We start from the raw sequence: 11,408 nt of genomic DNA, 5'->3' as shown, positions 1-11,408 counted from the left end.
TTTTCAAAATCATATCCAGTTGCTTGAGTAACTGTTTTTTGGCATAAGATTCCTTTGTTTTAGGATTTATTTGTCTTGATTTATTTACTTCATCACAAGATGTCTGACCATAGGTTGCCCCTTCAACTTGTAAAAGCTGATTTTCAAGGGGGCTCAGCATATACAGGACAAGACATGTTACATTCAGTTAGGAGACAAAAGTGGACAGCATTCAGTGGAAACAAAATTTGATGTGTCAAAACAAAATCATTGTTCATAACTCAAAGTTTTACCTGTTCCAAGGTCAAACTCAATAGAGGTAAAAAATTGAAGTGGAGCGATTTGTTTTTTTTCTGTATACATGTATCTGCATTTTCAGATGCTAAAATTAAAGAAATCAACACCCCCCTGCTGTATGCACTTTGTTTATTTATGAATTGTTGAAACTCTATGTTCCCCACAGATGGAAGTCCTACAAGAGATATGAGGACTTCTGCAGAATAAGAGAAGACGTTGAGGAAAACCTGCCTCTGGCCGTCCCCAGGTTTGGGGCTGCCCTTCTGCACATCAGCAGGTTGGTATACTTTCAAAAACCCACTCTTTAGCCAATCAGAGGACATGATACATACTTGTGCACTTTGTTAGTCCAATTGGGAAGCAGGAAACATTTTGTGAAGGCTCTTGTTCAGTTCTAGTCGCTGATTGGTGTTATGTGCAGATTACTAGATCTGTCCTTGGTGCTGAATTAGGTGTTCACAGCAACAGAACAACAGAATTTTACTTTTGTGTGCAGCAAAATCAGTTGTATTTTACTAAATCATTTTTCCTGTGTTTGTTATAGATTACTTTTGGAGCTGACTGCAATTAATATCCTGCCTGCTTCAACCAAGTAAGTCACACGATATTTGGTTTATGATTTGAAATCGATAAGTGAATGGTGGCATCAGATGACAGAGTGGCTAGGAAAGTAGACACATGATCAAGAGGTCATGGGTTGGATTCTTAGCATTCCTGGCTGGATGTTATGGCACTTAACACGAGTTTCCTCACCCCACCCATGTGTAAAATGGGTACCTGATTTTGGTTGGGGAGGTAACAGGTGGTAGAAGGAGAGGGATGGGCTTTGCCTAAGATGCAGTGGCTCAACAACCCACTGGCCCTATGGTCTCAAGAAGGCTACGGGACTACCTTTACCTTTATTTGTGATATCCACACTTTTTAATGAATTGTGATTCAGATTTAAAGGAGTACTAACCTCCAGAAGGAAGTGCTATTTTCCGATACATTATGCTCCAATGAATACATAACTAGCCGACTTTTTACATAATTTCGCTTGTACGAGTTGAGCGGAGCATGTTTGTAAAGTGATATTAATATCATTTTCCCCCATGCTGAACCACAATTGATACATCCGGGAACTCTGGCTTACGCAATGCTCATACACTTCAGGTCAACATAAACATTTTTCGGCGAAAATGGTAGGAGACAAGCACACTAACAAGCTGATGATTGAGAAATTACTTGCTTTACTTTGCTTGACCTGTGGCTTGGATATTATAATATCAGGATGTCGAATACAGTGGGAGCCAGTTTCATCCTGCGTGTTTTGATTTTCTCAACTTATTTGCATGTAAGTATCGCTTGAACAGATAATTAGATTACGCCACTTTTGGAAAGGATAACTAGATTACGCCGTTTTTTTCATCGTCAATATTTGCGGCATAAATGAGGGGCGATAAGGACACCAAGAAGGGCAATGGTTGGTAAGATACCAAAGAACACAAAACGGTATGAATTTTTCTTATCGCCCCCGAAATGAGGTCTGTAACGTAACTTTTTGTTTAAAACATAGACACTAATGGGGTAGCGCGGTGTATTCTGGGATAGTTTTGAGGGTATTTGGAGAGTTTGTCCTGGATTCGATGCGTTTTAAGACTTGCGCGCAAAATGGACATTTAATTGTATACTGTAAAATAATATGCATTTTTCAATTCCAAAAATAAATGCCTGTCGAAATATAGCACCTCCTTCTGGAGGTTAGTACTCCTTTAACCACCTGTTTCCTTATCAAACCAGCACCTGTTTCACCCTACCTGAGTTTGAGACGGTCATCAAAAAGAAGCGCAGGGAGGCTGAGAAAATCCTCTCCAAGTTCTTTGGGTAAGAAAGATCAATGACTGTAACTGTTTCTGTTAAAGATCTGCCCATATAGTGAAAAATTGGGAAGGCTTGCCTATCAGTGTCACATAAAGATTTTTCTAATGTGTGCACATAACAATCTATATTGCACACTATCTATCATTTTTCATACTTGTAATATTTTTTTGTAGTATGGAGAAATTGACTGCCATTTCCCATGAATTCTAATACAAATTGACCAAAAGAGAGTACTAGACATCATTTCAGAAGACAACAAGAAGTCATGTCTACAATTTGCTTCTATTGTATCTTACAGCTACTCCCAGGCTGTGGTGAACCAGATAGTAAGTGAGGTGTTTGAGCACCTCCAACACTGCGAACAGCAAGTCAAACAAACCAAGACTGTGTAGTAAGTATTGGATCTGGCCATACTGTTTGTTTTTACTATTCTGTAGCACACTGTTGCAATGGTTCTTTTGACACCTTTACCTGTTTGTGCAAAGAAATGGCAGGACATGTACATAATGTAAATATAAATATCAGACAGATTTCCTAATTTGCCCCAAAATTGCATTGGATCCCTGGGCCTTTAACTTTCATAATTCCTCCTCATACTTTAAGAGTAATGCACCTAATTCTTTGTATAGCAGCCTTTGAATTTTTAAGCTTAACCAACCTTTTTTGTGGCTATTCTAAAGCACTAAGGAGTCACTGTATCTGCAAAGACAGAAGAAGGAACAGAGAGTCCAGAACTTCAAGAAAGCCAAGGGAGTGGCAAGGTATATCTGTTTTCCTTAAGTTGACTTTTTTTTTCTCAAAGAATTTGTATTGTTCTGCAAAGGAAGTATCTGTTGAGAAAATCAATCACTCACTAAACTATCTTTTTTTTCAGTCGTCTGGGAAATTTTGTGAAGCTGGTTGACCAAATTTTACTGGCACATATGGTGTCACTGGCAAGGACAAACATTGGGGCCTTCGTCCACAAGACGATGCAGGCAGGGGAAGAGGCTGAGAGGGACGCCCTCTTCAAAGCCAAACTTGTCTTCAACAAAAATGGTATGGAAGACTTTGTTTTACATGCAAAAATGCATTTTGTTAGACATCTTTCTTAGAGCTTCTGACTGGAGTACTGCTTCTCACCACTATATGTAACCAATGTAGGTAGCTCTTTTGTGATGAGAACACAATCCTAAACATGGCTGTGAGTTTGCTTCCCCCCTTGTCTCTCCTCATCTCTGGAATTAACTTTCTTATCCTGGCTGGGTAGAAAGAAAACCCAATTTCATAGGTGTTTCACCAACCTGATGAAATTATTATCGGGATATGCATGAAAAAACATAAAAGAGAATAAACAAAACACATAACTTGTTCCAGATGAGCTGATCCTGTACCCGAGTAAGGAGAAGTTTCAGAACGCAACCTACAGCGCCCTTCTGGGGATTCCTGCTGTCATCTTCCGCTCTGCACACCCCTCAGAGGACGGGGCCTCTACACAGGGCAGTCCAGGCACAGGGTTGGTATTCCGATCTCTCTTTTCTTGTCAAGAAATGTTTCATCGAATGCTCACTTTGTGTGTGGTTGTTTTCCTGACCAATTCATACCAAAGACTGTAAAAAGGATACATAAATTGCTTCTCTCTTTTTTATTCACATGCCCAAGACATTGACCAAACATCCAATACAAACCATGCATTACATTCTGCTGAGTCACTGTTTAAAGCTGTCATTAGATAGCTTTAAACAATGTTTAGAGATAGATGTCCAAGGGTTAGGTGTAACAAGTTGTTCGGTGTAATTTAGCCAGCTGCCGCATCGCCGTGTGCCTGCGAAGCTGGTGTGTTACGCTGAAGGGCGGTTATACCGGCTATACAGATACAGATACAGAGTCAGACATGCTTCTTATTCTTAAGACTAGCAAAAATGAACCTTTGACTTTCACTCAGGTCCCGAGGCAGAGGTGAGTCCAGTCTCAGCTCGCCTGTGAAGTTGAACGTGAGCCAGGAGTCGGCCAGACCCCAGCCTCAGCCCAGTACAGGGTCCAGGCGGGACCAGTCGTCCATGCAGACTTCACGCAGTGGTGCTGTCACTGGCAGTACCAGTAACTACACACTCGCAGATCCAACGTTAGAAAGACCTGGTAAGGCTTAAGAGTTTGTCTTTTTTTCTGTTATTGCTTTTTACATGTCATTGAGAGAAAGACCTGCTAATGCAGGGCTGGAAATACACCTTGCATATGCAGGTTAGTGCAGGTAAAATTGGAGCTGTGCAGTTATTTCAGGTGTCTACTTGGTACATGCATGGAGCCAACAATTCAGCACCAAGGACAGGTCCTGTTATACCAAAGTCCCATTGAGGTTCTAAAACACTAAAGTCTTAGTCTACAGCACATCTTTCTAAAGGAAAATATTGAAGGATATGGTGATTGTGGTACATTTAACTTATGGTTCAGCACCAAGGACAGAGCCTGTTACTTTTGAGATCATTTGAAAATAGAGTCTGTTCTGTTGCTGTGAATACCTAATTCAGCACCAAGGACAGATAAATTATCTGCATGTACGTAACACCAATTCTTCTACTATAAAATAAACCTCAAATAAACAACATTTTGTTTCACATTCCAGCCATGAAGACGAAGGATGAGGACAGGATGGGCGTGGCGACCCCTGACCTGGTTGTGGGAGCGCAGACCCCCCGCGGCCTGACTGTGGGAGGGCAGGGGTTCATGGGGCAGTACAGTCCTCTGTCCAAGGGCAGTCTAGAGACAAAACTCGCCACAGAGTAAGTAACACCTTCAAATAATTTGACATTTGGTGATCCTACATGTATTGCATTCTGTCCTTGTAATTGTTGACTTTTGTGTAATTAATGTATTAAAACATTTTCCAATGAATAAATTCATAACTTCAAAGCCATGGATGACCGTGAGCCATTCTTATTGGTACATGAACTTTCCTTATGAAATAACATTATGTCAGCCATGTTTATGACCTTGACCCCTGTACCCTTGACAGTGAGGTGGTCAGCGCGGATGTCCAGCTCCATGAGGACATGATGCAGTCAGCACTGGCAGAGATTGACAGCTTCTGTATCGAGCACGTCTGGACCAAACCCATGCACAAGTACGCACGGGAATGGAGCAGGAGTGTCCTCAAAACATTCCATGGCCAGGAGGCCTTTGATATTGAGGTGTGCCCCTTTGATTTATTGAGTAAAACAATGACTGTTATGTTTGATGTGAGAAGTATTGACTATTTCTCTCAGTTCATTTTAGTGATGCGGATGTCACTCCAAACGTCCGGAGACCATAATTTGTACAGTAGGAAAGTTTAAATTGTCTTCCAACAATCTGTGTTGTGTTTCTCATTTTCTTGAGAAATAAACTGTATTTTTTTAGTTCTTTTCACTTCCGTTTTTCAGCAGCTACTGTCTTTACTTCCTCCCAGGGGATGTTTGCCCTTCTCTGATCTTCTTGGAAGGTCCTCTGCCATGGGTTTCTTTGGCCTTCCCCTCTTCCTTTTACTGTTTTGGGGAACCAGGTGACGATGTATCTAATATAATAAAATTTATTGCAGTGAAATGTGAACAAGAACATCAAAAGCCTCTTCTTTTTTCACAGGTCTTTCTTTCCAGCATAACCATAAGATTCTTGTTAAGACCTCTTTCATACATTTATTATCAAAAAATGCTTCTTGTCTTATATTAAGACATACCAATTTATTGCAGTAAAATATGAACAAATGTAACATACCCTGGTGTAAGCACATCACAAACAAACAGTTATATGGAACACTCCCAAACATCACCACGGTAGTGAAAAGACGTCGTCTTAGCTTCACGGGGCACGTGACTTGTGGTAGAGAACCAGCGGGACGACTCCTACTTTGGTCTCCAGATGCAAAAAGGAGAATTGGTCGTCCATGCACAACTCATTGAGTCTGAAACTGGTCTGCAAGGATCGGAACTTCTGTCCGCAATGACTGACAGACTGTACTGGAGACAAAACTTTACTAGCTGCACCTCATATATATAGAGGAAGAATGAAGAAGAAGAAGAAGTGAACAAATGTAAACTTCAAAAGCCTCTTCTTTTTTCACAGGAAAAACTGAACGAGATCAAGAACTGGATTGAGCGGCTCAAAGATGTGGAGAAGTCCGTGCGGACGTCAGACGGGCTGTTTGAGGTAGACTGTAGCGTCCTGCAGCAAGACCTGGTCCCCGCGCTCAGTAACATCTTCAAACAACTCATCCAACTGGTCGCAGATGACGCCAAGAACCTCTCTAGTAACTTTGTGGAGGAGATTAAGAAACTCAGCAAGGTATTTGATCCACGGAATACAATTCCTTAAACTTGTCATTAGCATTTTAAGATAGATCATTAGCATTTCAAGATAGATTATATATTACCTATCTATTTTACTATGCTACTTGTTGTTACCTATTTGCCATACAATATACCCTGTACAATTGTCTTGCAATAAAGTTCTTCTATATTATCTTATGTGAAGCTGGACACATGGTATTCATAAAATTATTCTGTTCTAAACTAACAAGCATTTCAAAGTGTATTGTTACTACTAAGGGTAGTATTAGACACATCTAACAGAAATTTCATAAACTAGTCAATGTGAAAAATATACATATATGGTAAAATGTATTTTCTTTGTTCAGACCCTGAAAGACCAAAACACATCAGTGGACCAGTTTGCAGTGTTTGCGGGACAAGTGAAGGAATATCGGAACAGAACACAACAGTTACAGGAGAAGGTCTCCTACATCAAGTCTCTGTATGAGGTAAGGCACTGGGATTTACTGTTTCATTTTTTGTAGTGTTTGGTTTTAGCTACTCTTCATTTAATGCAGATTTGTAAGCTAACGTGATCTACCACTTCAGTTGCACTCTGGCCTGAAATGAAGTGAATTAATGAATTACCATTAAGGCAGAGCAGTAGTTGGTCAGACAGGATCATTTGAAGGTAAACATTATGCATTTTCTTCGCAAATGTTACCTTTCTAGTTGTAAGTAATGTTCTTACAATGAAGCTATCCCTGTTTCCTCCCCACAGGTGATTCGAATGAGTTACCGTTCCTTGAACCCAGACGAGGAGAAGCTGGAAGAACGAGTGAGGACCACCTGGGAGAGTTTCCTGGTGCAGCTGCAGGAGGCACATGACTTTGTCCACACACAGACTCCCGTCATGCTGGAGGAACTGGACCAGACGTACCAGGTATGGCCTAGGGGTTTGGGGTTCTATTCCCAGTCATGCATATTTTATTTACTGACTTTTAAAATGTTACCAAATGTATCAGGTATAGCCTAGGGGTTTGGGGTTCTGTTCCCAATGGCACATATTCTGACTTTTAAAATGTAACCAAACGTACCAGGTATGGCCTAGGGGTGAGGGTTCTGTTCCCAGTTGTGCATATTATATATACATTTGTACTGTACAATGGCATGATTTGCAGTGGTGGGATTTTCACAGTTTCTGCAGTGACCTGTCCAACAGAACTTCATGATGCTGCTAAATATGATTTCCCAATGTTTGAGCAATGTTGTGAATAATAAACAATGTATAATATAATGTACAACAGAATCAATGCAATATCTTGCTATTTTGGAGTGACCCTTGGTTAAGGGTTCTATTTTCCCAATATTAAGATGAATGGATTATTTAGCCTATTATATAGCTTGCTACATGTTGGGTGAAGTATACTCAGTACAACAGTCACTATTGTTTCACTATTCATTTTAAGTACAGAAGTACGATTGCATTCATAGTGAATTATACTATGCAGCTAATATAGCATGTAGGTGCCACGTAGCATAGTTAATGTACATCCCTACTGTTGCACAATGAATACTAACACTATTCGTTTTAACTAGAAAAATGAAAATCCATTCATAGTGAATTTTACTATGCAGCTACCTATAGGAGCCACCTAGCATAGTAAATGTACATCCTTGCTACTAGACGTAATAACTACATGTAACTTTCAAATCCTCCATGCAATCCTCTCTCTTCTCTCTGTCTTCTATACAGCTGGAAGGTTAGTTATTAGACAGGGTGATATATCACTTAACTGGGTGATGGAATGGTGCATCTACAATGTAATTTTCTCAGCTTGACATTATGGTGATAGTGCATTATGTAGTTTAGCAAAGATTGTACTTCATTCATTTTTGCTTTGTTGGTCATTTTGATGTGACTGGTATTTGGTATGAATCTTGCATGCATGCAAAATATAATGACAATGACAAGTACTATATCTTTTTTGGTTGAGGTGAGTTGGTTTGTACATGTACATCTGGGTGCTTGTATCATCAGGGGGACTGGTGCATGTGTATGATTTATGAATGTGTATGATTGTCTTTTCCACTGATGCATGGTTTTCATACCTCTTTTCTTGTTATCATTTTTTCCATGATGAGCATGCATTTTGCATGCCTATTCTTGGTGTAAAAAAATATGCAAATTATTAATATGTTGTGATGTTTTCAATAGACTGGCCCCATAGCCCTGCCCATCTCCATCAAAACATAAAAATACAAAATAAAAACATAGAAATGCAAATATTTGACAGATGTGCAGCTACTCTACTCTCTCATTGGTCAAACTGTTAATAGCCAAACTATTGATTGCATCATTGGTTGAATCGCTAATTGTGATTGACAGTCAGGATCAGTCTATTGATAACATGTTGTACAAATTGATAACATGATATCATGTCTGTAACTGTGCATGCACATGTATACTTACCACATCGCTGCCTGTCCCAGACCCTACATGAGGAGGCTCTGATGATCAGTCGGCAGGCTACCAGCGGCCAGTTCCTGGACCCTTCCAAACATGCACCTACTATCCTGGTGGACATGCGACATGTGAGTGCTGCTTCTGACTTTTTGTTTTTGTTTTGTCTATATAGTTGTGTCATGTAATTTCATGGTCTTACTTTTAAATTTGTAAGATCAATAAAATTTAGAAGGTTACCATCATTTATATTATTTCTGCAAAGGTGATTGAATGAATAAAAAGTTAAAGTTGAAGGCTACACAATTGAATTTGAAATGACTATCACAAATGAACTGCTGTTTAAACATTTCTAGAAGAATGATAATCAAGTGGCCTCTTTTGTCCTTTACTGTCACATCATGTTACAAAAAATTATGGCTCATGCAATGTTTGTGTTAGAGTTCATTCTTTTGCTCCTGTTCTGAAACAAGCCAGTTACAACAGTTAAAAAATTTTTCTTATCAAATAAGTCTTTTCAGGTATAAAAATCAAGATTGTTTTTGGCATTTAAGAGGAAATAAAGAGTTTGATTTAGACTCTTCTGGTCATTGTCAAACTTTGGTTTCTTGTCGCAGCTGGCAGAGAAATTCAGCGCGGTTCAGCACAAGATGGAGGAGATCAGCCGGTGGCGGGAGATGATCACAGGAACCGGTTACGACCTGTCGGCGCTGGAGTTCATGGTCGGACAGATGGACGTCAGGCGGGAACTCTGGAAGTACGTGGAGGTCGCGACCTACCACATCAAGGACTGGAAACAACAACTCTTCAGGAAGGTATGTATTAGTTCTGCATACCTTACTGTAACATCAGGAACTGGTATCAGTAACAATCAACATCAAGGACTGGAAACAATATGAATGTGAAGACCTTATGCCAATAACACAATGTTTTTGAAGGCAAACAAGAACGTTATGATGGTTGTAGTACATGTACATGTAACCAATGGTTCAGCACCAAGGACAGGTCCTGTCATTCTGAAGTCTTTTGGGCTTCAATGATACTGAAGACTTTTGGCCAGTAACACTTTTGTTTCAAGGACAAAAACAACATTCTGGTGACGGTAACACATGTAACCAATGGCTCAGCACCAAGGACAGAGCTTGTGATATTGAAGTCTTATAACTTTTAGCCTGTAACACTTCTGTTTCAAGGACAAGAACAACATTCTGGTGATTGTGAGATATGTAACCAATGGTTCAGCACCAAGGACAGGTCCAATCATACTTCAGTCTTATTAGGCTAATGAACACGGAGCAGTTTAACCATTAAGCAACATATTTTCCAGATGAATGTGAAGAAGGCGATGGGAAAGCTGACGGAGTGGCAGACGGCTGCGATGATGATGGCGGATGAGGTACCACAGGGAGACATGGTCCTGGCACACTGGGTCAACATGATGCAGGACTTCAAACAGAACCTCCCACTGCTCGCCAAGCTGGGCTCAGACGCTCTCAAGGTTAGGGCTTCTTCTCATTTATTTATGTTTACAGAAGGAAAACATGTTGTTTTTGCTCTGTTTCTTCTTCTTCCATTCCAAACACTGACCTGGTCGATGACCTTAACCAGACCATCTGTCACCATGGTAACTGGTGTTGGGTTATATAATGTTGCAATTTTATAGTAGAAGGGATTTAGACTCTTGTCACCATATATACGAATGTGTTTGAGTTAGAATTAACAGAGCAGACCATATGTGAAGGTCTTCTAGTCTTATTGATTTTGATTTTTTTTCCCCATCCAGCACCGTCACTGGAAGCAGCTGTATGTAGGAATGGGAAAAGACCCCAGTGAGATGGGCTGGTCCATGACTGTGGGGGATCTCATCGACCTGGACCTGCCTAAATACAGTCAGCTCATCAACCAGGTAAACTCACAACCCTGTTACTTCTCATGTGTTGACAGCCACTCACAAAAGTATGGTGAGTCTACATTGCCAGTAGCCCTTTTGTTTCCAAGCTTTTCTAATTCTCATATAGTTCACTGGTACATACACACTGCAGTCAGTACCTGTAACATGCGTCAAGACAAGTTGGCAGGGTAATTGAAGATGGCAGTGACACTAGCCATCTGTCCTTAGAGACATCTGTCCATTGCCACATCCCTCCCTACACATGATTCAGCTGTAACAACTCAAACCCTCAGCAACTGTGAGCCATTGATTGACCGCTGAGTTTATGAACTACAACTGTAAAGACTTTTTCCTTAATTTTCATTAAGTAAAATAAAAGTAATCATTGACTTTTTCTTTGTTTTGTTCAGATTTTTACAGCTGCCACCTCCGAGTTTTCCCTGGAGCAGTCCCTGGGTAAGCTGAGGAGGATGTGGGAGGAAAAGGAGTTCAAACTGGCCAAGTACATCCGGGAGCTTCCTGTCAGGAGAGGTTAGGGTTCCTGGCTAAGGACATGTTTCATTTTTCTTTAGTTTTCAGTTGTTCTTATATCAACTTTCTTCAGAAATGATGTTGATTCGCTTACTCTGAGCATCTGACTTTATTTTGGGACATG

General features: G+C 40.3%; 1 protein-coding gene across 1 annotated transcript in view; it reads left to right on the top strand.

Moving 5' to 3' along the window:
• The window catches only part of LOC109474430 (dynein heavy chain domain-containing protein 1-like), a 49,318-nt gene that overhangs the window by 5,021 nt on the left and 32,889 nt on the right, over positions 1–11,408 (top strand). The window contains exons 12-29 of the mRNA XM_019774725.1: positions 443–553; positions 821–868; positions 2,056–2,139; positions 2,435–2,527; positions 2,817–2,897; positions 3,011–3,174; positions 3,493–3,631; positions 4,061–4,254; positions 4,739–4,895; positions 5,129–5,303; positions 6,214–6,432; positions 6,785–6,907; positions 7,180–7,341; positions 8,892–8,993; positions 9,480–9,677; positions 10,190–10,360; positions 10,646–10,768; positions 11,164–11,284. Of these exons, the coding sequence (XP_019630284.1) occupies positions 443–553; positions 821–868; positions 2,056–2,139; positions 2,435–2,527; positions 2,817–2,897; positions 3,011–3,174; positions 3,493–3,631; positions 4,061–4,254; positions 4,739–4,895; positions 5,129–5,303; positions 6,214–6,432; positions 6,785–6,907; positions 7,180–7,341; positions 8,892–8,993; positions 9,480–9,677; positions 10,190–10,360; positions 10,646–10,768; positions 11,164–11,284 (2,465 nt within the window). The remainder of the gene's footprint in view (positions 1–442; positions 554–820; positions 869–2,055; positions 2,140–2,434; positions 2,528–2,816; positions 2,898–3,010; positions 3,175–3,492; positions 3,632–4,060; positions 4,255–4,738; positions 4,896–5,128; positions 5,304–6,213; positions 6,433–6,784; positions 6,908–7,179; positions 7,342–8,891; positions 8,994–9,479; positions 9,678–10,189; positions 10,361–10,645; positions 10,769–11,163; positions 11,285–11,408) is intronic.

The sequence above is a fragment of the Branchiostoma belcheri genome, unplaced genomic scaffold (assembly GCF_001625305.1).
Source record: "Branchiostoma belcheri isolate BF01 breed outbred unplaced genomic scaffold, Haploidv18h27 scaffold31, whole genome shotgun sequence".
In the NCBI taxonomy this organism is placed as follows: Eukaryota; Metazoa; Chordata; class Leptocardii; order Amphioxiformes; family Branchiostomatidae; genus Branchiostoma; species Branchiostoma belcheri.
This window is presented reverse-complemented; position numbering and strand designations above follow the sequence as displayed.